Source organism: Rhinolophus sinicus, chromosome 12, assembly GCF_057876585.1.
Source record: "Rhinolophus sinicus isolate RSI-liver-muscle chromosome 12, RSI-T2T, whole genome shotgun sequence".
Taxonomy (NCBI): Eukaryota; Metazoa; Chordata; class Mammalia; order Chiroptera; family Rhinolophidae; genus Rhinolophus; species Rhinolophus sinicus.
Window position 1 is genome coordinate 43324619 of NC_142512.1, and position 27348 is coordinate 43351966.

The following is a 27348-nucleotide window of genomic DNA, read 5'->3' on the forward strand; positions in this document are numbered from 1 at the left end:
GTGCAACAATCCTTTGTCAGACCCTGCGTGCTAATTTTTCCACTGGAGGGGGGGGGAACATTAGAAATACCTTTAAAGTCCTGTCCGGCTCTAAAAATGGCCCAGATTCCTCTATTTTAGAGCCATTTGCCAGCAGTAAAACAGCTGCCATCCCCATAAAACAGGTCGTTCCTGAAGTCTGTGAGTCAGTCACATCTTAGTATAAATGAGCCTGTAAAGTCCTTTCCTGGAAGAGCAGGAGGAGCATGGAGTCTTGGGGTCCTTTGTGGGTGGCGCTTTACATCAGGATATTGGCAGCCTCCCTGGTTCCCCACCACCCCTATGAGCAGCCCCACCTGGACGTCAAAGGCCTCCATGAGCCGTGGCCCCAGCCCACCTTTCCAGTCTCACAACCCCCCAGCCACGCTCTGCTCCTGCTTCACAAGACTCCTTTCTGTTCCCCAGACAGGCCAAGCACCGTCCCACCTCGGGCCTCTGCTTCCAGGGGTGCCTCTGCCTGGAATGTCACTGGCTCCTCTCCGGCCTCGCACCACATTTCTGTTGATGGACGCCTACTCATCTCTGAAAGTCCATATTCCACCATCTCTCCTGTGAAGCCTCCCCCTCCCATGGCTAGGATGAGTGGCTCAGGGTCCCTCCCCTTTGCTTGCAGCGTTTGGCTTGTGTAGTGTGAGAGCCAGAAGAGCCTTAGGGACCATCTACACAAGGGTTTCCCAAAATATTCTGTGTCCCATGGTAAGAAATCCACTCTGTATTGTGACCCAGCACATACACAGAGACACACGCATGCATAAAACACACATATGCACACGATAATACATATGCACACTCAACCACGCATGGATAGATACACATGCAAACACACACGTATGCACATATGTACACTGACGAACTTTCTGTATGTAACACTTGCCTCTACCCTGGGCGGTGCTCTGATTCTGAAACGTTTGCTTCCTTGCTTTTTGAATACTGGTCCTAATTCACTGAATTTATTTCACCAGCTTGTAATGGGTTGTAAACTGCAGTTTGGGAAATGCTGACCTAGTTCAATCCCTGATTTTACAAATAGAAGTGCTAAGGTCCAGAGAAAGGAAGGGACTATCCCAAGGTCACACAGCTGGCTGGTGGCATGGACCAGACGAGACTCCAGTTCTGCTGGCTTCTCAGCACACATCTCCTCTCACACACGGAGCGCTTTGAGTCGCAGCTGCTCTTGCAAGATGATACCTCTACAAGGAAAAGGGCCCTGTCCTCAGCGTCACCACGCCTACCCTGCGAAGGCCCAGCTCATACTGGGGCCTAGGAAATGGCTCCACTGGACTGTTGGAATAATGATGAGGAAGGCTTTGGAATTAATAAATACAGCGCCATGGCCTGGAGACCAGGTCTGCTTTAGCTCGTTAGTGGGTCTGGGCTTTCCCAGGGGTTAGGAATGCTGAAATTGCCCTGGAGCAGAAATCCTGCTGCTGAGTGGAGGAGGAGCAGGGCAGGGCGGAGGGGAGGATGGGAGAGAGGTGGAGCTGTCAGGAAGGGGATGTTGGAGGGAAGGTGGGCAGTGCCCGGGGTGGCTGCCAGGGGGTGAGCCGGGCTGTGCTGATTGAAAGTCTGAACAAGCTCCAGAGAGAATGGAATTGGCTGTCCTTTGCTCTCCTCCTGTCATTCTGGGAGAAGCAGCTCAGGAGGTGGGAGAGGTGAGGCAGGGATGTGCAGAGGGAGAGATGAAAGATGGTGGAAACGCAGAAATCAGCAATTTGGACACAGCTCTGCTGAGTTAAAACCAAAGGCAAGGCTGTTCGGGAGTGGCCAGGAGCTGCTCGAGTCCTCCATAGCCCCTCCCCAACCACTGCCACCGCCACCCCACCATCAGAGCTCAGCCCCTGGGAGGGGCAGTGGCTCCGCCACCCACCACAGCACCCCACCCCCCAGGTTTCTGGGCCTTTTGGGAAACCAGAACTGGGGGTGGGCATCCTGGGAGGGACAAACACTCAATCATTGACAAGATGAACAACGACTGCCCATACTGTGTCCCTGGATGGAGAGTGACTTGGAGTTGGCAAGCACGGACTCCTCAGGTGGCCATCCCCTGTGGGCACTCCCTGTACCCCCTGTGCATTGGTGACTGGCACAGATGCAGGACATAGAAAGAGGGACACGTAGGGTGGCCGGGCCATTGGTTTATCCATTCATTTGACAAGTATCTATTGAATTCCTGCTGTGTATTGAGTTCCAGGGCTAGGTGTGCCGGAGTGTAGCTGTAAACAAGACGTAGCACTTAGGGTGCAGCAGGGAAAGCAGCCTTGAGATGGTGTTTCGAGTGGCAAGGGGAAGCCCACTCAGTTACATGGTGAAGGCTTCCTGGAGGGAGTGAGGTTTAAGGTAAAATTTCCAAAGATGAAGCTAAGGGGTCTAGAGTCCAGGTGAGGAGTTGGAATGTGACAGGTGGGCTAGGGAGCCCCTGGCGTCTGCAGTTTGGCGGGCTCTCCTCAGCCCTGCGTCTCTGGCCTCTGCTTTGCAGCATCCGGAACTTTGTTATTTCAGCTGCTTCCAATGGGATAGAGCTCAGCGGGACTGATGCACAATAAACAAACCTTCCAGAAACTGAGTCATACATCAAAATGCCAATTTGTTTTTCTCTAATGGAAGTATATCTGGTTCTCTAAGGCTCGCTAGCACCCTGCTTTAAGATCAGAAAGCTGGATGTGAGTCTCAATGCCACATCTCACCAACGACAGAACTTTGAGCAAACCTTTAATCCTCTATGGGTTTTGGTTTCCTCATCTGAAAATACGGGTACTTATGGCTACTGAGGGTTGTGATGAGGTTAAGAGAGCTATTGCATGTAAAAGTGTCTCATTTCTCTATAAGGATATCTATACACTGGCTAGTGACTTCTTAAATTTGAATTTATTTTTTAATAGATAATGAACTCACATGGTACAAAATTCCAAAGGCACCAAAGGATATAAGTTGACAAGTGAGTGAGTCTCCTTATGTTTTCCTCTTTGAAAGTAATAAATAAATATCATGACTTTAAAAAAAATTCTAAGTCATAAAAAAATTATGACTTTTCCCCCTAAAACTTCTTCTATTATAAAAGTAACTCATGTTTTTTTTAAAAAAAATCCAAAGAGAACAAAAGGAACTACAACGAACATTTTTTCTGTCTCTCGAGGCCCCTAGGCTCACTTGGCCGATGGTTCCTCGTGTTCCTGTAAGGAGAACTATTATTGCTGGCTTCCAGTGCACGTTTCACTTTTCGGGGGATGGTCTGCTCAGAAGACCAGGTTATAAATGAGGACATGCAGGATTAGTCAGGAAGTGGGCAGAGGCAGTGGGAAGTTCCCAGGGGACATTTCTATCAACTAGGGCCGTGGAATGAATTGCTTTTCTCCACTCCAGGGAGATTTATCATCCACCTACCCACTTACCCACCCATCCATCCAGCCAGCCCTTATGGCTGCATTCCCTGCCAGGTGCCGTGGGGAATACAAGATGAATGAGTTAAGCGTGCTCTTTTCTCTTGCATCATCTATCAGTGGGACAAAGGACATTGATCCGTGGATTTATGCAAGTCTGAAAGGGGCAGGAGAGTTTCCGTAATATACCACCCACCACCACTACCATTTCACAGACAAGGAAACTGAGATCCAGAGAGAAGACATGACACAGGCAGTAGACAGCCTGGCCAGGGTTGGAAGGCAGGTTTCAGGGCACAACCCTAAAGGAAGGTAGAAACTGATGCAGGAGAAAAATGGGCCCGCAGTGCTGTGGCAGTCCAGGAGAGTCTAGCTGTCCTAGAGAGGGTCGGGGCATCCAGCCGGCTGGCAGAAATGGAGGAAAGCACCAAGGCAAGGAGTTTGGGGTGTCTAGGATTCATTCTGGCCCCCACAGGATGTCCACAGGGGAGACCCAGAGTAAGGAAAGGAAGGTGGATTGGCAGGAGATTTGTGTCCAGCCAGGGGGGCACATCCTTGGGAATTTAGCAGCCACAGGCCCATGCACCCAGAGCATCCCTGGCAAGGCAGGGGCAGAGCCTGGCCTTGTCGCTTTCTCCTGGAACCTTCCCCCTCCTGCTCTTCCCTGCCCCATAACAACATCCTTCCAGCAAGGTTTGGGGAGACCCGCAGATCTCCTGACACCTCTACCAACCATGCATCCAGCTGCCTGCCTTCCACTGGGGTCTCTGCTCATTTGCTTTGGGTTACCTCACATCCTGCCTTCACCCCTTGTCCTGTCCAGCCAGGCCCCCTGGGGAGGCCTCACCATCTCTCCAGTTCACTGGGGTCACATGCAAGAAAAGACTGTACTCACATTTGCAAACTCAGCTCTGAGCAGCCTGCATCAACCAAGATCTTAGCAGGAAATACATACCCCACTTGAATCCGATAATTTGAGAAGGCTTTAGTAAAGGAACCGTTTATAAAGGTTTTCACAGAATGGGCAAACCACAAGGGGTCATGCAGTGTCCTGAGGCCAAGGAGAACTAACTATTCTTTGATCCAAAGGGACAAGGGGGTAAGGAAATCACCAGAACACTGAAGGAGAGTCATGGAGGGAAGTTGCTAGGAGAGCAGCAGGGACCCTCAATCCCTGGGTCTAGGAGAGCAGCAGGGACACAGCCAGCCTATGGCCGCCCACCAGGGAGAAAGCTGGTGGGATAACTCCCAGGACTCACTCTCCTCCCTTCTGCTGATCTGTAGCCAGGCTTCCTATTGGCTGAACCCAACAGGAAGTGGGTGGGTGAGGAAGCCCATTCCATCAGTCACACGGGTCAGCCCTGGGACACACAGCAGGTAGGGAAAGATGGAGGGGGATGTGGAAGGGCAGATGGGAGACCCCTACAGAGCCACCGTGAGCTCCTTCATTACTGATATGCCCACTCTCCCTTTGTGCCTTCATGAGTCCCACCAGGCTCTGTTTCCTGCGAGTGGATCCTCCACCTGTCTCACAGGTAGTTCCCTCTCTGTCTCCCCTCCTCTGCTCAAAAAGCCTCTGTGCTCCTCCCCCACTGGGCCTGCAAGTGGGACCCAATAACTTCAGCCTTTGTCACGCCCTTGCCCTGACCACATGGGGATGGAAGGAACTGCGTGACTAGCCTCAGGCTGGTCCTCGCATGCAGGAGGGACTCAGGAAGGGGCAAGCATGAGGCCGTCCCCTTCTGGAATGAGCTGCAGCTGTGTGGCCAGTTGGCAGAGCCCTGGTCAGCACTTCTGTGGCTCAGGCATGCCTGGAGGTGCTGGCCCCTGGGGCCTGGCCACATGGCAGTGGGCAAAGCTAGGGTTCCAAGCCACAGGCCTGGCTTTGGAAATCAAGCAAGGAGTGGCCCATGGGAGGCAGCATGCCACAGGTACCCAAGGGCAGGTGTGGCATGGCCCAGCCCCCACCTGGCTGTGGCTCACCGGACCTAGGCTTCAGGTCCACTGAATTTTCCAGGGGCCTGTGGAGCATCACCTGGGCCTATGGGAGGCAGTGGGTACAGTGCAGAGAGCAGGAGGCAGCATCAGGAGGCGGGGCTCTGTCCGCTGTGCCTCAACATACCTGCTCTCGGAAAAAGCACTTCCTCTTCCGGGCAGAACCCGTTTCCCAAAAGGAGATCTTCTTTAGGACTCATATATAAAACTGGTTCACACAAAAGAGCAGCCTCAGAGGCCCCTCCTCATCCTGTCTCCTCCTCATCACTTCCTCCCCCCACCCCATCTCTAGCTTCAGTCCCTGACACATCTCTTTGGAATCTTAAGGTTCCACAGATAATGATTTGCAAACCCTGGCCTGTGTGCTCCCTAAGTGGTCCCAGTGCTTTGAGTGTTTTAAATCCATAAAAATATACAAAATCACCCATGTACCCATTAGCCAGATTCAGTGAATGAGTCACGGCTAATCTTGTTTCTTTGATATCCCCAACCCACTTCCTCTCTTCCTGTATTACTTCAAAGCAAATCCCAGACACCATGTCATTTCATTTGTAAATATTTCAGTTTGTGTCTCTAAAAGATGGGGACACACTTTAAATACATAACCACAGCATCATTATCACACTTTTAAATATCTAATCGGAATTCATATTTTCAATTGTTTAATTTTTTTTTTGATTTGTTAGAATCAGGGTCCAAGTGAGAGCCACATATTGCAGTTGGTTGGTGTGTCTCTCGGTCTCTCTTTATCTTGTTCTGTGAATTGTAAGTGGCCAGTGAAGCTCAGGGTGGCCAGTTACGGTGGCTTTTCTGGGGGCAGTGAAGACATTCCCAGGAACCTGAAGGGGAATCTATTTTGCCATGAGCCCTTTTTAATGCTGGAGGGAAGGAATGAAAAGGCTGGGCTGAGGCTCAGTGCTATGGTTTCCCACCAAGAACCTGTAACTACCTGTTTTGGGGGACCCCAACCATGGCTGGGGTGAAGGCAACCTCAGAATTGAGGGATGCCTCACTAGTTGTGAGAAGGATCCAGAAAAGGGTGGGTGCCTACAGAGTGCACTGCCCTGGAGGCAGACACCTGGGGTCTAATCCACTGGGAAAATTGACCATGAACTGCAGACACTGCATTTGGCATCTGCTGAGATGCAGGACTTTGCCAGAGGCTGGGACTGCTAAGGTGAATGGGAAGCAATCTCTGCCCTCCAGGAGCTTGCAGCTCTTGGGAAGAACAGACAGGCACCTTGAATATTTAACTTGTAGACTTCAGTGTATCAATCTGGAAAGTGGAAGCAATAGCACCTTATCGACTAGGCCAGCAGGCTTCTCTGAGAGCCCTCCTAGATCTAAATGGGATTTGATGAATAGGAAAAAAGAAACACACTATACCTATAAAAGCAGTAGAAGGGGGAGGCCTGGGCGCTAGCTTGGGGCAGGGGTGAAGAAGAGTCACAGCAGACCCGAGTCCTGGAGTCCTGGCTCTACTGTAAACTACCAGCAGGGCGGCCTTAAGCAGGACGCCCTCCACCATTTTTGTTACCCCAGTGCCTTCCCTGGGGCCTCCATGTTTTGGACATGATGGAGTTCAGGAAGTGTAGAGTGGGGAACAGAGGCTTCCTGTGATTTTCACACAGAATACGGTGTCTTGGTTTGGATGGTAGCCCCACCGAGAGCCTGGTTTTCTGCTGTCCATGGTACCGCTGTGTTGTCTAGGTCACGGGGCCCTTCACAGGGCCCGAACCTCCGCCCTACTGATACGCTGTGCCAGATTATTCTCTGCTGTGGGGTCTGTCCTGTGCACTGTAGGATGGTTAGTGGCATCCCTGGCCTCTGCCCACTAAACGCCAGTAGCTCTCCTTATGGTGGCAACCAAAAAGGTCTCTAGATGTTGCTTAATATCCCCTGGGCGGGGGCAGAAGCACCCCAGGTTGAGAACCACAGGCCTAGGCTAGCGGGATGCTATTTCTCTGTAAAGATATATGAGGGCGTACCCTTCCTTTTGACTCTGCACTTCTGGCTGGCACCTCTGATCTGATTTCACTTCCAGAATGTTCTCAGGGTATCAATACTCCTTACCTTTCAAAAGTTTTCTTAAAAACAAATACCCTCAGTGGTCCTCTTGCCCACACTGAATAAATGCAAAAATATGGTAATTGTGCTCCGGGTAAGCACACTTGCCCTCCGTTGATACAGACTCAGAGTTGACAAAAGGAGAAGCGGGCAGGACGCCTGAGGAGCCCTCTGTGGCTGAGTGGCCCACACTTGCCTGCTGTCATTGTCAAGCTCTGTCCTGTGGCTTGTTTCGCCTCTGCTCCTCCCTTTGTCCATCCACTAAGAAAAGAAAAATGGAAAGATTGGTCCTAGAACATAATTCTCCTGGAGCCAGGACCTCCTAGAGGTGGCATCACAGTTCTCTGGGGTGGGGTGGGGGGAGGGGCTAGGCTCAAATCACCTCTCCATGGTCCACTGGAAAATATCTGGAGCGGGAGCTGGGGACATCAAGCTGCAATCCTGCCTGTGCCAAAGCCAGCAGTGTGACCTTGGGCAGGGGATCAACCTCTGAGCTTAGCTTTCTCATCTGTAAAGTGAGGCTATTAATACCTCGTTCACAGTGTTGTCATAAGGATTAAATGAGAAAGCGTTTGCTGTTCCACCCAGCTGCCTAGGGAGGCAGGCCCTGTTCAGCCATAGGGACCATGTAGCCCTGCCATCAGCGCCTTTGGGCCAGTCACCAGCCTTTTCAAGGTGCAACAGAGCCTATGAGTTGAAAATGAATGAAAGTTGTCATGATGAATTTTTCCAAAAACTTCACATAGAGGATGACTAAGCCACTAGGAGCACACCTGCTTGTAACAAGCATACAGGTAGCTGTAGGTGAATGTCCAAGTCCTTAGCTGTGGCGTTTAAAAACGCATTGCCTCAGAGGTGTGTCATGCAATATTTTGGAAGGAAAAATGAAGCATTGGTCAGGAAGACACGAATTGAAGCAAATGATGAAAATTCGTATTTTATTTAACACGAATCACCTCAAACAATAAATTATGTAGGAAATACACATTTGAATACTTTTAATTGGTGGGCAATAAAATCTGTTTTCTTTAAAATAAAGAAAAAGAAAAAAGAAAGAAAATGTAAAAGAGCTGGGTATGGTACCAACTCCATACAAATCCTAATTAGTGTTATTATTATGCATCGTTTTAAATGGGGGAATGAATAATTTCAAGCCCTTTAACCAAGGAGCTCCTCACCCGTCTCTGCCCACCCCCCTGCCAACTCTGCCAAGACTCACCTAGTCACTGCACCCCCATCACTCATCCCCATCAGACAGTCTCCTCTCCTGCGCCATGCTTGTTCCTCTGCCTGTGTCCCTAAGGGGGCGGGGGGCTGCACTGAAGGTCTCCCTCTCTTTTCTTCACCCGTTCGCATCCACTTCCTTCAATACCCCACTCCCACCACACGTCCTCCAGAACACCTTTCCTCTGATGAAGGGGGTGGGTCAAGACCAGTTTTCTCTCTTCCCCCCAACCCAGCTACCTGTAACCCCACAGCCCCAAGCAAAATTAAGCACAGTGTTTGGCAGATCTAGAGTGATGATGATGATTTATAAGATTTAATCATAAAAACACCTAACACTTTGGTGCCGGGCACTGTGCTGAGTGCTTTACACAATTGTGATTCATTTATTGAGTGCCTGCTGGCCACGTGGGATGGAAGGCATGCCTCCAAACCCCAGCACAATATCACATCCTTGTTAGAACCTTGTCCAGTGGCCCTAGGCAGAATTAATATTTGTGCCTCCATCCCATGGTCTATTATTAACCTAATTTCAATAGCTTGTAATTGCTTATCAAAGGGGCTAGCTCCCCTCCCCTTCCTGTCTGTGAACATCTTGAGGGCCTGGGCCCTGTTATATTCATCTTTATTAGCCTTCCCGTCCAACAGTGACTGGCGCATAGACGCTGCTCATTAAATGTTTGTTGAATGAATGCACAGATGGATGGAGTAATTAACACCATCTCCCTTGATGTTCACGCGGTTTTATAAGCCGTTCCCTCCACGAGGCCATTTTCCTGACCTTATACTTCGGAAGCATTCTAGACCAGTGCTATTCTGAGTGTGATCTGTCTGCAAACTATTTTCTACCAGTCCATGACAAGGTTAAGCACAGCAATTGAGAGTGAGCATTTAGCAATGTAAAAGCAATTTGACAGGGTATGTTTATGTCCATTAGATCTAATAGTTTTAAAACTTGGGCTTTCATTTTGCATGTCTTTATGTTTTATTTCATTTTGCTAATAATTAATTCCCACTGTATTTTGCAATAGTTTCATTCTGAAACAAATTAAAAATGTTAAAACCATGAACAGGTTCTTTGGCACACATAGGCTAAGAAGTATGGTTCTGGGCAATTGGCCTCACTGAAACACCCAGGGTTAATGCCAAGGGAACCCCACAGGCTGAACCTTCCTTTGCTGGGCCCCACACTGAATAAATGCAAAAATATGGTAATTGTGCTCGGGGTAAGCACACTTGCCCTCAGTTGATACAGACTCATTGTTGAGGAGAGAAGAAGCAGGCAGGTCAGCTGAGGAGCCCTCGGTGGCTGAGGGGGCAGCCCTTCACTAGTTGTCCTCACATCTGGAAGGACTTGGAATTGTCTTTTACTCCTGTTTGGATTCCTCATATTTCCCCTTTCTTCCATTTCTGGCATGTTAAATGAATGAAAGCCGACTGGGCCTGGACAGGAAGAGGATGAGGCCAGGAAGGGGTCAGAAAAGAGTTTGGGAAGGGTCAGGTAGGGAAGAGAATGCTGGAATGGAGCAGCAGTCTGTCCTGAGGAGGGTGTGGAGAGGCTGCCTAAGGAGACCACCCTGAGCCTTCAGGCTGGAGCACCTGGGGCTGAGGGGGGTGCGGTGGGGGAGGCATGGAACACTTCTGGCGGTGGCATCAGAGCAGATAAGAGCCAGGCTCTTGAAGGTGGAAGGAAGCAGTTTCAGGACAAATGAAAGGGGATATGGAATCCTTTCACAGAAGGGGTGTTAAAAATGTGGCTCTCATGAACACCCTGAGGCAGTCAAGGCCAAAACCATAAATAAGTAGGTCTCGGAGTGATACAGAATCCCTCCTCCTCCCACCTAGGGGAGAGGAGGGGCGATGAAATATGCCACCTGTACATGCCCCTTTAGAAAGAGAATCCCAGGCCAAAAAGACAGGAAGAACAAGACTTGATTACAGCCTAATCGATGTATTAGCATATTTAAAGATCAAGTCAAGGGGAGAAACACAGGGATCAGAAAGGCAACATTTGATGGTGTTTATTAAGCAGAGAGATACCTGGAATCAGGAAATCTGGAGCTGTCTGGTCCCTGGAGAGTCAGCTCCAAGGTCAGGCAGAGCTGGGGAGTGAGGCCTCTGCAGGGCCTGGGCAAACCTCCTGACGACCTGCCAGCTTCCTCTCCTCTGATTCCACAAGACCCCACTGCTGTGACCTTCTCATCAAGAATTCTGCTTTCCACAAAGAATTGCCTAGAGGGAGAGACCACACTGCCCACACATTTGAGCATCTGGTCCCCTCAGTGGTGGTGGCTATAGCTAACCTTGAAATTCTTGTTACATGCCAGGCACCATTCTAAGCCATTTAAAAATAATGATTTACTTGCACCTCCCTAAAACCCTAAGAGGTAGGTCTTCCTACCCCCATTTTATAGATGAGAAAGTAGAGGCACTGTTAAATAATTTCCCAGGTTCATACAGCTTGTAAACAGAAGAGCCAAGAGGCTGTCTGACTCCAGAACCTTCACTCCACTAGACTGCCCTGTGTTTACTTTTGGTTGAGAACAATAAATTGGTGCAATCTGGTTGGTGCATCCATCTCTTCTGGGAATTGGTTGGGGTAAGTTAGTTCCAAATGCAGCATGACAAGCTCTGGGGCACTAACCAAATGGGGTTTTGCAAGACTCCAGACTGAGTGCTTCATCTAGAAAGTGCCACCCTGTGTGGCTAAGCCACTGTGACCAGCTGGCTGCCTGGGCAATGCCCCTCTCCACTTCAGAGCCTCAAACCCCATCAGGGCGCAGCCTACAGGCACGTTGAGCAGGGATCAGGAGGCTAAGGATTAGGCTTACAGCTGTGTGACTTTGAACAGGTCACGTCTGTGAGTCTCAGTTTCCTCATAAGTGAACTGTTCATGTTGAACCTCTTACAATAACTCCCTTTTAAGAAGAATCAGTCGGACCCATGAACCCGCTGGCTCTTGTCCAATGTGCTGAGAAGTGAGTGGGTGGAAGGACAGAGGGGATTGGGAACGGCAGGGCACAGAATCCGGGGCAGTTAGGTTCAGCGTTTGATTTCAAAGCCTTCTGACCACCACTCTGCGATCGTGCTCCACCAGAAGTGCTCCAGAGGAAGCTGCGGCTTAGCAGGTCGAGGCTCTTCAGGGAAGAGTGATTTCTCTACCTCCCTTTTCAGCTCTGGCGGTTGGAAAGAAGAGGTAGGAGAAGTCAAAAGTTCTGTCCAACTGGAAGGGCTGGAAGAGGCAGGAGCTACTTCCCAGAGCTGCAGGTTGCGCTGGGGAGCTAGGGAGCTAATCCGGATGAAGACCGGCAGGTTTGGCAGGGCGGCTGACCCTACCCTGACGGCTCGGCCCAAAGGGGGCGCTGTGGCCTCCTCCGCGCGCAGCCCGCTGGATTCCTAGATGCTTTCCCCACTGTAGCGCACTGCGCGTTCGGCTTTCCCCTCCGCGGTGGTCAGATGACGGCTGATCCTGCAAGGCACCGCCGTCTCCCCATCATCTTGGGGTTCCCAGGTTCAGCCCCTTGCCCAAACCGGGCAGGCACTTAGTCTGTAGAATGAATGAATGGATGAAGGAGCGAACGAATGAGTTGAGTGAATGAACGAGAAGGATTCCACCCGCAGAGCTTTCGCGTCTCTGTGAGCACCTGGCGTGTCAGTGCCAAAGGCTCTGGGGGTTCGGCCCAACACCCCCGCCCTGCTGAAGTGGGAGCCGCAGGAACCTTCTCCTGGCCCGCTTCAGGGCGGGAACGGCCCAAACGCAGTTCCCATTTCTTCACCGGGTTTCCGCCGCGGCTCTGCTCAGTAGGGGCTGCCCAATTCCCCAGCCTCCAATAGTCTTGCTCTCATAGATTCACCTGAGTCCGCCAAGTCTCCCCCAGGCTGCCTTAGACTCCCCAGGCCCCGATTGCAAGCCGGGCGAGAGGCCGGAGGCTGCCTCTGCTCCCGTCCCTCGCCCCCCCTCGCTCCCCCCATCTCCTGCTTCTCCCCCGGCTGCGGCGGCCGCCACCGCTGCTAGCGCGCGCCCCGCTGACTGCCGCAAACCCTGGAGCTGGGAAAGGGGGTCAGCGCGGCGAGGGTGCGGGAAGCCGGCCGGGGGAAAAAGAGGGGACTGGGAGACAAGGTGGAGGAGGACGCAGAGGGGCGACGCGCGGAGGAGGGACTGAAGTGGAGGGGAGGGGACGCCGCGGCGAGGGGGCGGGGAGCCGAGGCGAGTGGCGGCGTGGACCCAGGGGAGACGGCGGGGGTGAGGCGGCCTCCCGGCGGGCAAGAAACGGTTGCCAGCGGGGCTGAGTCAGTAAACGGCGGCCGGACTTACCCGGGAAGGGAAGAGCGAGAGCACGCCTGGCCGGGCAGCGACAGAGGAGCCCGGCCGCCCATCCCATCCTCCTGAGCCCGCAACCGCCGGCCCGCCCCTTTGGGATGTCCGAGGGACCCAAGCACTCAGGACGGTGACCGAGCGACCCAAGGATGGGACGGCACCCGCATCTCCGGCTCGTCAAGGTAAGAGCGAGCCGGTAGCTCTCGAGCGCGGGCGCGCTCAGCCCCGGGCCAGCGCGGGACGTGGGTGAGCTGTGTTGCTGGCGGTGCAGGCGGTGGTGGTGGTGGTGGTGGTGGTGGGGTCACTGGGCAGAGCTGCGCACAGGTCTGGGCGCGGCCGGGGTTTGAGGGGCTGCCCAACTCCCTCACCCTGGACCTTTGGAGCCGGCGTTGGGTGGGTGGAGGGACAACACAGGTGAAAAAAGAAATCGCGGTGGCGAAGCTGCTGGGATGTTGGCGGAGGAGGGGGTCCGCCCACCCGGGTAACCGGCTCTATGCAGAGAATCGCTTTAGGCTTTGGGAGTCCAAGCTCCCACCCCTCCCAGGCAGACCCCGGCCCCGGGACAGGAGGCTGTGAAGATGGGCTCCCTACTGGTCCCAGTACCTCTCCTCAGCACCCCCTCTCCGCACGCCCCCTCCCTGTTCCTGGGAGCTCCTTCCTGCCCCTTCCCCTCCGCGGAAAGATGCAAGTCCGGGGAGATGAATGTCACCCGCGCCTCGGAGCCCTTGATCAATATCGCAATCTCGGCGGCTGAGACGGTGCATTCGGAGGTGGGTGCTGTTCTCCCGCGGCCGCCCGCCAGCCCGCGGGAGCGCAGCGCTCGCTCTCCGAGTCTTTGCACTGGCAATCCGGGCGCTGCGCAGTGGGCCGTGCAGGCTCGCTCCTGCCTGGGGTCTGGCAACGCGATTCTGGCACCCGGAGTTTAGGAAAGTCGCCAGACCTCACGTCCAGCGTCTGCCGGCTGAAGTTCGGTGGCGGCAGGGGGCTGCCCGCGGCGGTGTGGGTCGGGGAAGGGCTGGGGATAGACAGTCCGGCCCGCGGCTACCTAGTGACAGCCTCCACTTCCCAGTGCCCAGTGCTTCCCAAAGCGGTTCGGCTTGCAGGGTGAGAGCACGTAAGCAGCAGACCCAGGGAGAAGGCGGGTGGGCCTAGGCGCCGCCGCGGGGGAGCCCGGCAAGGCTCTGGCCAGAGGATCCGGACTCGGCCGGGTTGATATGGACGGCTTGAGCCACAGACGCAGACAGCAGCGTGACTGGGTTCAGTGCATTTAAAAGCGATTTCATTCAAAAGAGTTGAGTGGACTGTGGGGAAGGGTGCGGATTGACTTTTCATTTTTCCATCAGTGATTAAACCAACTGTACGCATACCGACTCACAAAGTGGTTTGAGTTAAACCATCGAGGTTTTAAAACGCAGCTTTTCTCAGTTCATCAGTTGAGAGGTTACCAGTTACCGAGGCTTCTCCGTGTTCTCCCTCCAGATATTTATAAGTGGTTTTCTGGTTTTTGTTTTTAATGACTGAGGGTTGGTCCGATTGAACCCATATCCCCTTCGCCACCCATTAACTGAGTACTGGGGTGAACCTAGAGATTATTTTCTGGGTGATCAAGGAGATCTGGAGAGGGAGGTAGGAAGAAAAATATCCAGAGATGTTGAATAGATGGCACTGAATGGGAATTTTTTCCCAAAGGTTGGTGTGTACTCCCGGCCTTGGTCTAAATTCACAAATCAGTTAGACTGAATTCAATGTCTTAAATGGATTCAAAGGATTGAACTGTAGATAGATTTTGTTTGTTTGTTTCTTTTTAAGTTTACTTGGTAATAAGTAAATGTTCTTTCTTTTTGGCCTTTCTGGGAATCGTGTGCAAATCACTGCCTAAAATTATCATGTTTTCCTAAAAGAAAAAAATATTTTTCTGTTGTTGTGTGTGTGTCTTTCCTACTAGATGATGAGGCATGTACCCTTTATGTCTGATCTAATGAACTCAGTAAGTGCTCAGTAAATACCGAATGAGTGAGAGGCAGTGAATGAATGGACAGCTAATGCTGGTTTCAGTTAAATAATTCTTTTTTTCTTTTATTTATGCACAACTTGCTGGATGTTGTTCTACCTGCTTTGCAAATATTACATCATTTAGTCCTCATAACAGCCCTAGGAAGTAGGAAGTATTACTGAGGCACAGAGAGGCTAAGTAACTTGTTCAAGGTCACACAGCCAGTGAGTGGTGGAGTCAGAATTCAAACCCAGGTACTGTGGCTCTAAGTCTTCGTTTTGTTAGTGTTTACCAGAAGATATTCTAAGCCATTTAACTCTCATCCTAGACCTCTGCCAGATGAGAGTTCAGGTAGTTTTGTCAGTATAAAATTGTGAATCTAGGGGAGTCAATCCAAAACCCAGCTCTGTCCCCAGCAAGTCAGCCAGTGTTGGGCAAGAATCCACTCTGCAGCCCTTATTGTGGGCCTTGCACTGCAGTGATTACAGAGAACTGGGGGAGAGTAGGGGTGGGGTGGGGTGGGGTGGGGAGAGTGTGTGAGAAAAATGTGTGTGAGTGTGCATGAGAGAGAAATGTGTGTGCGTGCATGAGAGGGTGGTTGTGTGTGTGAATGAGGGAGAGATGTGTGTGTGCGTGTTTGTGGATGTGAAGGAAGAGATAAGTGAAATATTGCCTCTACGCCCAGGGGAGGAGGGTTCCAGCACATCTGGGTCAACCTCCCCACTAGCCACAACTCTTTGAAGGAAGACCCAAGTGTAACTCAACACTGGGTTCTGGTGAGTGTGAAGGGTGGAGAAGGCAAGGCCTGGGTGGGTTATGAAAGGAGAGTGAGTTCTGAGGAAGGAGCTGGTTTTCTTGCTGTTATTGTTATGAAAGTAATCTAGCCACGTTACACAAAGTTTGGAAACCAGAGGGGACAATTATTACAGGCTCACCTCCTAACACAGCTACTGTTACCGTTTTTAAAATAATCCCTCTAGGCCCTTTTTCAAGTGCAGGTTTGGGCAGAGCTGTGACCATTGGCACATCCTCCACTGACTGTCAGCCCAGGTTTCTTCCATGTTATTCCCAAGCCTCCAGAGGGAGATTGTCAGCATCTGCCTATTCCCTATGAATCAGTGTTCCTTGCATCCCTATATTGCTGCACATTTGGGCCATTTCCTAATTGTTTCTTTGACAAATAATACGGAGCTGGGTTTTTGAGGGGAACACTGGCAAGAGGGATAATGAGGGGGAAAAGTGAGCCCAGGATGGGGCCCATGGGTTTTGGGGACAACGGGCCTGGCCACCATCAGGAGTGAAGTAGGAGGGGGCGCTGACAGCCAGGCTCAGTAATTCAGATTTGTTATGACCAGCCCTGGGAAGGGCATGACTTGGGTCGGTCCAGTTCTCAAGGAGGGAATAGATTTATGGAAAAGCAGGACACTGAGCCCGGGCCAGTGAGCACGAGCTCAAGTGCAAAATCCATTTCTCACCCTCTCTAACATTTGGCTCCTTGGAGAGCATCGACCGCCAACGGGAATTCAGCTGCACAGAAGGAGTCTACGGGGTCCAAGGTGCCCCTTGGCAGCACCCCAAGTGCCTATGATGTTTGCCAAGCCCGTGGGCCAGAGCCCTGGCCATTATATGGAGTAGAAAGTAGAGGTTAGGCCCAGGGCTGATTATTGCAGCAGCTATTGGGGTGGAAAGACCATCAGCCTGAGAGATGACAAATTTGACTTTGGTCCCAGCTATGCCTCCAATCAGCTGTGTGACTTCAGGCAGATCCTTCTCTGAGCTACAGTTTTGTCTGTAAACAGGGAATTGGACTAGATTCCGTATTACTGTTTGTGTCTCTATGAAAAGTGTTTCCAACCACTCCCTAGGGCCATGACCTCACATAAGAAGAGCAATTCCCAGCTCTGTCCCTTCCCAGCTGTGGGACATTGGAACTTGGTACTTGGACTTAAGTACCCTCTCTGAGCTTCAGTGTCCCCAGCTGTGAAATGGGGGCAATACCTAACTCATAAGGTTGAGGTAAGGATGAAACAAATTAATACATGGAAAATGCCGGGAACAGCACCCGGCACAGAGTTTGCTTTCAGAAAAAGTTGCAAGGTGGCTGCTCTTCGGAAGAAATGCGATAGTGCAGGAAAAGCAACTAGCAGCTCTTGGACTCTCAATATATAGCATTTTCACATCTTTTACTCTTCACAGCACTGGGCCTACTAATCACTACACGTAGTAGGCATTTCACAAGTGTTTCTTGACTGGATGGATGGTGTTATTGTTGCTTCTTCCAGTTTAGTGCTGTACAATTGGAGCAATCTTGTGGCTGCCCACGAGATGCAGATGTCATGTCAAACAGACCAGGCTGAGAGCTGCCAAAAGCACCCTAGCAGAAATGCCATCTCTGAGGCAGGAGAGAATGGAACTGCCCCTTAAATTAAGCCCATGCAGTTCTTAAAAAACAATAAGCAAGCCAAGACACAACCCAGAGCCTTGGCTGGTGAAACCCCAGCCCCTTTGTCTAGAGGCGAGCAGGTTGGTGGCCGGTGACCTGGGGCCTTTCTTGTTTCCTCCTCCGTGAAAAGAGGGGGGATGATCTCTCGCATCTCTGCCTGCCCTAACCGCTCACTGCATAAACAAAAGGAAGTGTAAGACCATTTTGGGACTAAGGCCAACTCGCGATTTTAGCTAGTGTTATATTCAAAGAATGATTTGTTAGTGACAAATGATTCCTGTATACTTAGCTTCTGGGGGCAGTGGGGTAGGGGTGGGGGTGGGGGTGGAGGTGGGGGAGGGTGAGCTGTCAGCATAGTGTCTTGGAAGTAACACCATCCAGTGCTTTTTAAATGCTAGTCTTCACACTTGTTGCTCTTGGCCAACCACCTCTCTCTCCACTCAGCGTGGCAGTCGGCCTCTCCTTGCGTAGACGAGAACATCAGCCGAAGCGGAGGTGGGCTTGGGTCCTGATTCTTCTATGAATCCGGGCAAGTGAGGTTCTCGCTCTGAACCTCAGTTTCTTCATTTGTAAAAAAGGGGGAAATAGTAACTACTTGGTGGGATAATCATAAGGGCGTCATGAGATGTCAGGTGTGAAATTAAGTACAATCACACAGTGTCTGGCACATAGTAGCTGCTTAATAAATATTAGCTATAACAGTTGCTTAATAGATCTTACCAAATTTTATCAATCCAAGGAAAACCATCAAAAGGAAGAGTGGTGAGGGGATGGGAGGTGGAGAGAGGAGTACTTGGGAGTGTAGAATCTCCTCCTGCCCCCCCAGCCCCCACCTCCTGTCCTTTTGCTAGTCCCTGGGAAGAAAGGATGGCACCATGTGCCATCAGCGGAATTCAAAGGTCAAAGGACAGAAGTGCCTGCAATTGGCCTTCTGAGCATCTCTGACAAGTGAGAATATTTGACAATAGCAGTAGAGACATGTAAGGAGGGTAATACAAAATAATTAATTCACTGAAGCAAATAATTATGTTGAAAACAACTAGCTGGATTATGTTAAGCAACAGATCATTAACCATTTCGTTACAGAGGAAGTGGTGTCTGCTTCAACAAAATTGAGAGGCCGGAAAGCTAAAGGGGCGGGAGGGAGGAAGACTTGGGGAATATGGACACATACCTCCTTTCCTGCAAAGTGGACATGTTGAGATTCAGTCCTGGGAGATGGTTCGTGTACACAGAACCTCCACCTCAAATGCTTTAGCCAAATGCTCTCTTTGGCAACTGTCCACCCAGCAGCCATGAAACGCTTTCTGGGACAGATGAAGACGATTGCGGGTGCTCTTTCTGCCTTATAAACACAGGCAATTTCACCATCCCACTTCTGGCCCAGCTGGGCCCCAGGGAGCAGCGGCAGTGAGGCGCTTAGAGAGGTGAGGTTTGTGGGGTACACATCTGCACCCCTTCACCTGTCAGATGGTCCCAACCTCCAGCCAACCTGGCTGTGAGCCAGGGCGCCTAGGTCAGAGCCTGGGACAGAAACTGGCCAGACTGGTCTAGCTGCTTCCAAGGCTGCAGAATGAGGAGGGTGGGGGTTGCTCCATGCTGACCAACTATACTTTGAGTCCACTCATGGTGAGGCACCGTGGGACACATTTGAACCTTTAAGCTTTGGGAGGTCTGGGCCTTTGGGAGGGTGGGGACAAGGTATTGCTCAGTATCCCTGGCAGGTACTTGGAGCTGAAGAGCTGGAAGGCAGCCTGTCTGGGGCGACAGGCTGGGAGAGAGATGGCTGTGACATTTCCATGTACGGCAGGGACTTCCCCTTTGATCCATGTTTCCCCAGCCTCTTCGGCAGGGGTGGGTTCCAGAGGTAACAGCTGTTCCTGGAGGAGCAGTAGCCCATCTGTGGGGATAGAGCTGGGCGGGGAGAGGGAGGGAGGCCTGGAGATGAGGGGCTCGATGTGCAGGCTGGAGAGGAAGCCATGTTGAGGAGGGTGTTGGCTACCGTGGGGAAGGGTTGAGGGAAAGCCCCAGCCTGCAAGGCGCAGTCGTCACAGGGCCCCGGCACTGCCCCTGCCCCACTGTCAGTGTCCGTGGGCCTGCAGGTGGACGGTTCTAGTATTACATAAGGTGTGAGTATGTAGGCGACAGACAGTGCGAGAGAGGCAGACACAGAGAGAAACTAAAGGTGATGCAGAGATGGAGACCACTGGCTAAAGTTGGCATAAGAGAGAGCGAGCAGGCCAGGAAGTTCTGGAGGAAAGAGGAGGGAGGGAAGGAGAGAGAGAGAGAGAGAGAGAGAGAGAGAGAGAGAGAGAGAGAGAGAGAGAGAGCGCGAGCTGGGGGTAGGGGGAGATGATAGCAAGAAAGAAGACCTGTGTGCCTTTTGGTTCATTCTTGCTTTGAACTTTCTCTCTAGCACCCAGGAGAAGGTGTGCCCCTGGTTCTGAAGCCAGAAATGGCATTTCCTGGAAAGCCCTTTCTCCATTTCTTACTAGAATCACTGCGCCCATCCTTAACCTGCTGCCTGGGGCCTTCCTTGGCTGTCAGAAGAGCTGTGGAGAATGCGGAGCTCTGAGGCACTGACGCTGTCTGCAGGGAGGAGCCCCTCCCCCATCCCACACCCTCCCACTGCCTCCAGGCCCGGTGCCCCCCCACTGAGTCCAGAAGGAACAGAGCCTGTTGCTTTTGTGGTCCTAACTGTCCCCCCCACCCCCACCGCCCACTGTGCAGTCTGTCTCTTCCTTACATATATACACACACGCACCCTCCCTTGTCCTGCAAACAGTCAAACCGGGGAGGCAGGGCCGCCCAGAGGAGCAGATGGGCACCCAGGGGCCATGGGATCAGCAGTGGGGGTCAGTGCAGGCTGGGCAGCCTCCATGGCCACTCCCCGCCCACACATGCCCTGCTGGGAGGCCTGCGTCCTGGGCTTGGTCTGAGCCCCTGCTTTCCCTCTTCCTCCTGCTCTTTCCCTCCACTTCGCCCAGCGCCTCTCAGCCAGATGTGCCATTTACTGAGCTGCCTCCACACCAGGGCCCACATTCGTGACCCCACTGAGCCCTCCTGCCCCACTCTAGATGTGAAAGAAGCAGACACTCCCTGAACCTCTGCCTCAGTCGCACCATCCTCCTTCCTCCCCCTCCACAGATTCTTCATTTCTGCCAGGCCTGCCTTGGACCCGGCTGTTCCTCCTTCTGAGGCTCGGCCACCCAGTCTCACTGTGCCAGCTCTGTCTGTCTTATCCACCAAAGTCTTCCTGACCATCCTTCCCCCCTCCTCCAGAAAGCCCTCTTGTCTAAGGCCCCCTCTCAGTGGTGGTTTCTTTGTTTTCTTGGCGTCTCCTCCCCCTCAATCAAGCCTCCAGCTCCAGCTAGCGCCTGGGCTCCCAAACAACAGGGGTCCTTCAGCTTTTTGGTGTGTCCCCCCACAAGATCCTCAAACCATTTACTAGCCAGACTCCACACAGACCCCTGGTCACTCACATCTACCCCGAGCCCTTGTTCCCAATATAGATTCTGAGCTCTACCTGGGCCAGGAGGATTTCCTTAAAAAAATAAAAATAAAAAAGACGATGTCCCCAGCACCCAACTCCAGTACTCCACGCACATAGGTGCACAATAGATGCTGAATTCAATGAAGGCCATCTCCCCGCTCCTGCTCCCTGCTGAACGCCTGTCTATGTGCGTGGAGGTGCTATGGCGACAGAAGACACGGAAATGACAAGCTAGACAGATAGATTCCTCTGTCTCCGCATGTGGATTTATGACTCAATGGCTTATCCAGTGCTATGCTGTCGGTGCCGCTTAGTAACATTTTGTAATTGCAATCCTGCCCATGTTCCCCCCACCGTGTCCCTATAGCACTGGGGGCCTTTGTCTGCATGTAAAAGCAAGGGCAGCATTTTGCTTCATTAGGGGTTGGGGGCAGGGGGACTGGTGAGAGATGTTGCCAGAGGGAGGTTTGGAGCTGGACTGAGAACAAAGTGCAAGAACCTTCTCAGAACCTGGGCTCTTCAGAGAGCAAGTCCAGGGCACATTGGTCCCCATGCAGGAGCTGGGGAGGGAGCTTGGTGGCAGCCTGGGGTTCCTGTTACTGCCCTGGTTCTGCTGGTTATGAGGCGGGAGGAGCCAGGTAAGGCAGAGGTGGCCAGAGAACTCTAGTAGAAGGGAATGGGCCCATTTCTGGCTGCCTCCATGGGATCCTGCTCTAAATCCACATCCCGTTGGGTGGGGCAGCCTGTGATGTCTTTCCAGATTGCTGCCCTGGGTGGCCTCACTCACCCTGCACGCTCTTGACAGGCTGTGAAATGCAGGGCCTATGCAGTGGCAGAGTGAGTTTACACCCCAGGGAGGCAGAGCGCCCTGAGAAAGGAGCTCTGTCTCTAAAGCTGAAGAGGCAGGATTGGGGTTGGAGCCGGCTCTGCCACTTCCTGGCTGGGTGACCTTGGACAAGTCACACAACCTCTCTGGGCTTGGTCCTTCTCTGGACCATGATGGAGAATAAAGGAGGAAATGCCTATGTGTTGAGGGGCCTATCCCCATGGGAGCTCAGTGAGTGGGACCTGGTGCTGTCACTGGTGAGCTCCCTTCCCTAGCCTTCACTGTCCCCCCACCCCCAACTCCTTCTTTGGTGCTGAGCCCAACCATCACTCAAGACCCTCCTCCTCCATGGGGCCTTCCCTGATGAGCCAGCTCTCTTCCAGCTAAAGCAGGGCTCCTCAAACCAGCTGTAGGGAGGGACCACATGGAATCGTCCAATCCAATGGCAGACTGGCATGTGGCCCTATTGTGTGTGATGACTGTGCAGCCTGCACCATGTGACTCACCTGGATAGGTGGGCAATATCCGAATTGGTCTAGACCCTGTACAATAAGATGAGTCTATTAACAACATGTGTGGATGTCACGGCAAGGAGAAATTCATATCTAAGTTTCCAAATGCTTACTCTCAGTAACAAACAGTTTGCAGCCTGCACCAGTCCCTTTGAGTAGTGTTGATCTAAAGCCCTCTTTGGGGCCAGAATTCATGGCCTGGATTCCTGGTTCACTTGCCCACGAGGTCTGGCTGCCAGCCATGCTAACATGCTAGCACAGCGCCTCCTGCCTTGAGGACTCAGGGATGGAGCCACTCTGGCAGCAGGGGCTGGGCTGACTAGAGCGGGAAGAACTAGGCCAGGAAGACAGCAACCTTTGGTTTCCTCAGAGCTCTTCCCACTGGCAGTTCTGGGTGGACCCCTTCCCCCTCCTAGTTCTCTCTCATCAACCTGCACCTCGTCCCTGAGGTCGGTGGAAGACTCATGACACTCAGTGGTCCCAGGGCTCTGATGAGACAGGGGAAGCCCTTCTTCTGTGATGGGCTCACACGCAAAGCTCATAGGACTCAGCCCCACTCTGGTTCGAGCCCTTGTCCTGGGCTCACCCAACATAAGGGACCCCGACTTCTCCAGGGCTCCCGGACCAGCTTGGCATCCCGCCTCTGAGGTGCTGACCCTGGGGACAGGCTGGCTGAGCCCAGCTTGCTGTCTCTGGGGAAGGGCATGCCCCCGAACCCCTCCATTCTCACCCTCCCCTCCAGGCAGCACTAGTACAGCAGCGAAGGGAAGAAGTCATTTCCACCAGTCCCCAGCCTTCAAGCTGAGGCCAGAAGATAGGTGAATGGCTGGTCCAAGGCCACACAGGATTTTGCTCAACAGAGTGAGATCCAGGGCCTCTTCCTGTCTTGAAGGCCCTTCTCTCTTGTTCTCCCATTCTTTTCAGGGTTCTCGTCTCATCACCATCTTCCTTCCCCCTCCCCAACTCCCCTGAAGGGCAGGCAGGGGGGAAGGAGTTGCTGGGAAGTTGTTGCAAAACCCTCCAGCCCAGGGTCTCCCAATTTCAGCACAAGTGACATTTGAAGCTGGGTAATTCTTTGCTGCGGGGGACTGTCCTGTGCATTCAAGGGTGCTGAGCGGGCGTCCCTGGCCTCCATCCACGAAATTCCAGTAGCACTCCCCCCGTGGTGGCAACCAAAAATGTTTCCAGACACTGCCGTATATCTGCTGGGGGACAAAATTGCCCTCAGTTGAGAACCACTGGGCTAGTTCAGTTGCCCTCAATTCTTCAGAATCATCTGGAGAGCATTAAAAAATAGAGCCCTGAGTTTCCCCTCAGGCCTACTGAACCTGAATCTCTGGGTTGAAGCCTGAGAAACAGAATTTTCTATCTCCCAGATGAAATTGGAAATTTCCAGACAGTGCTTTCTATCTGGGAGATAGAAAATTCTGTTTAAATTCTTTTAAAACGCAGCTTCTCAAAGCACATGCCATTTCTGTCCACTCCGCAATGTCCCTCACTTTACACTTGTCAGAGAGCGGGCTGAGGTGAGAGCACAGCTGATAGTGGCACCTGACAGCTGGCGTCTCCAGCGCCTGTCCCCACACCTTGGCTCTGTCCCCCAGGGTAGCAGAGGCCCTCCCTCAGGGACAATTCCCCAGTGTCTGGGAGCCACTCCCCCCAGGGACGCTGTTAGGCCCTGCCGGAGGACTGGGTCGCAGGACACCGAAACGGGGCTCTTAGAGTTTATTTGGCGTGGTTGAGCAGCGGGAGGTTAGGTTAGAAAAGGCCATAACCTCTCAGAGTAAGAGGGGTCTGGAGTTTTATAGGGGGAGGTAAGCAAGGCAGTTCCTCGTCAATGCATCACAAGCAAGCAGGGAACAGGACAACATGGCTTCTAAATAAGATGGTTTCTGTTCAGCACATTCTAGGCAGTTTCTCTGGGCGTAAGGCGGTTTCTGCTCCTGGCCTAACAGTCTCAAGTTTCATATTTTCTAACCAGGATGTAAATCTCTTTGGCCTGTAGTGGAATTTTCTCCTGAGTTCAGCTTTGTCCATTGGGGTGGGGAAAGGTGCAGTTAAGCCGGTTAATATAGCCTTTGCATATGTTATATAGATTTAAGTTGGTGCCAGGAGTGGATCCTATACAGATGCAAAACCTCTCCCAAGTCACAGGGCCAGCACTGGGTGGAAGTAAATAAAAACATTGGAACTGGTCTGCCTAGTAAATGCACAGGAAACAGAATCATTAAGAGGCAACGAAAGAAAAGAAAGCTTTCAAAAAGTCCCAAGCTAAATTACACTTGTTAAATTAAATTATACCGGAGATCCAAATCTTAAAATAGAAGATTTAGTGCCACCATTACAATCCCCTGTCTTAACAGGCACAATCCCAGGACTGGAATATTTGCAGCGGGGAGGTAGCCCGGCTCCAATGTCTTGGCGTTGAGAAGGATTAAATGAGAGAAAGCACAGGGTCTGACACAGTGGCAAGCCTTCAGTAACGGCTGGCATTCATAGAAAGGAAGGGAGTGAAGGGAAAAGAGGAGGGAGAGAGGGAAGAAAAAGAAGAGTAAAACAGAGGCTGAGGAAGACTGAGAGGTGGAAGAATTAAGACCAGGAGAGAGATGCAGGTAGGTAGGAGAGACGCAGGGAGACCAAGAAGGCACGAGATGTGAGAAAATATTAATGAGTGAATCAGAGAGTCGGTCCTACCGAGAGGAGGAGAGAATGAATTAGTGGGAACCTGGACAGGGACGGGAGGTCAGCAGGGCTCCAGGGCACTGCCCACCACCCCCCTTCCCCGTGCCCAGCAAATCTGCATCATGGACAGTGATGTACGTTCCACTTTCGACAGTGGCAGCCGGCTCCAGGGAACAGAGTAGTGGTGCAAAGTGGGACGGTGTGCCCTGAGTGGGCAGGGGATCCGTCACGGAGCACATCTGGAGAGTAAGGCCAAGTCAGGAAGGAAGCAACTGTACATAGTAGCAATCACTACCATTTAACTGCTTACCCCATTTTCGGCCTATGCTGTTTTTAACTGCATCACATTGTTGAATCTCTCCAAGAGCTTTAGGGTATAAATACTCTATTCCTTATTAGCCCCTTTTACAGGTGGATAGACTGAGGCTCAGAGAGGTTAAGTGATTTGTTCAAGGTCACACAAAGAGGAAGGGGCAAATAAAAGATTCCAGTGTGGGTCTCTCTGGCCCCAAAGTTAGAAGCCTGAATTTCTACCTTCCTGTCAGTCCTTGAGTCAGAGCATATTCAGACCTGGAAAAGAGTGTAGAGAACACACTGCCCTCCTCATTTTACAGGTGGAGAAACTGAAGCAAGGACAGGGGATGGGGGTGACTTGTCCATGGTTACAGAGCAAGTTTGTCAGAGTCAGAACAGGATCTCAGCCATGTACTTACCACCCCAAAACACTTCTTCTTTCAGCATCCCCTCTTGGGGTCCAAGACTGGGATCCCTATGGAAAGCAAGGACCAAGCGTAAGAGAACACTCCTGGGAGTTCTGGACAAGATGGCAGAGTAGAATGAGAATCCTCAGTGTGTAAGAAAGGAGATACAGTGGTAATATGGGAGAGGTTAAGTAAAAGCCCTATACTGCTAGATCTGAACTGTAAGTATCAGTATAAACTCATAAGACATTTATATTTAATGGATGTATGTTATTCTATATATAAAATGTAAATATATATCATTATTCTACATCTGTCTACTGAAAAAGGCTAGAAACAATGGTCAATTCAATAGCAAAGAATATGCCTAGCATATGATGGTTTTGAAATATTTTTCCAACTAAAAGAAATGAGAGAATCTTGTCATACAAAATAGCAAGGAACCTATCCCCCCCAAAAAAAAATTAATTAATAATCATAATAACCCACTTAGAATCTTGTCAAAAGGAATTAGAAACCAACCTGAAGTGGCTTCCTTTGGCCAAAGAAGGGGCAATTTGAGTTTCAATAAGAAGAATAATTACAATGGATCATGGATTGAAACCTATTAGACATGTTAAAATCTATGAGTTTATAATGATATTTAAAGAGCTGGTCATCTATAGAGTATGTTAAGGGAACAATTATCTTGAAAACTGATAAAGGGGGAAAAAATCAAGAAAGAGAGAGAGAGAGTGTTCCTGACGGCCAGGAGGAAGAGAGACGCAGGAAAATGGGGACTAGGATGTGAGCCCGTCAAAATGTCCTGGTGGAACCCCCCTTGGTTAAAAGGGGCAGAAAGTGAAAACCCACCTGTTCATTCAATTGGTCAGTCAGTCATTTATTCATTCAACAAACAAGTATTGGGGTCTACTCTATGCCAGGCCCCACTGAGGGTACAAAGATAGCCAAACACAGACCCTGCCCTCAGGGAGCTTATAACCCAACCATACAGTACATCTGGGATCCTTGGAGGGGTGTATGTATATTCCAGAACTGGAGTCTCACAGGTCCTTGCTGTCCCTTGAATGGGTGAAGCAGGAAGCCCTTTGCTTTCATCTCTACTGGGTGGCCTCTTTAGGGGAGCAAAGGAATGAGATAGCAGGGAGGGGGCCAGGGGGAGGGGCAGGGCACATCCTGAGCCCAGGGTCCCATGGAGAAGGCCTGAAGGTGGGGAACACCCAGGCAGGCCCCACTCCCTGAGGGAAGTTTTCTTTCTCATTTTCCCTCTCTGCACAACAGCAATTTAAGTTAATTAAATATAACAATAAATTATTTCTCATCTGCGTAGAATAATCTTGCACTGCACACCCACTTGGGGGAAAGCACAAGCTCTTTGCCTTGAGGTGGGGACAGACTGTGTCTGACATAGACAGAGGCTGAGAGGGGAGGAGATGGTGGGACAGGATGAGGGGAAGAGGGTGGTCAGGGGGCCAAAGTCCTGGGCGGTTAAAAAGGCTAAGAAAGGGCATCCGGCATGGCTGCCCTTCGTCCCCAGTCTCGTTTTCCCCCGGCTAGTGAAAAGGCACCCGCCTGAGGGTCCCAGCTCTGCTGGTGCTCAGCCTGCAATTCTAGCCCCGCTGACCCCTCCACTTGGCACTTCTGTGTGGGGCAGAAACTGCACAGTTGCATGTGGGCC

General features: G+C 51.5%; 1 protein-coding gene across 4 annotated transcripts in view; it reads left to right on the forward strand.

The window, feature by feature from the left end:
* The first annotated feature begins 11806 nt into the window (after window positions 1-11806).
* The window catches only part of CRHR1 (corticotropin releasing hormone receptor 1), a 48611-nt gene continuing 33069 nt past the window's right edge, over window positions 11807-27348 (forward strand). The window contains exon 1 of one of the 4 annotated variants that reach the window (XM_088802304.1): window positions 11807-13202. In XM_088802304.1, the coding sequence (XP_088658430.1) occupies window positions 13170-13202 (33 nt within the window). In that variant the 5' untranslated portion in view covers window positions 11807-13169. Of the gene's footprint in view, window positions 13203-13338; window positions 13791-27348 lie in introns of those variants that run through there. The other 3 variants (XM_074319581.2, XM_088802303.1, XM_074319580.2) reach the window with 3 other exon arrangements.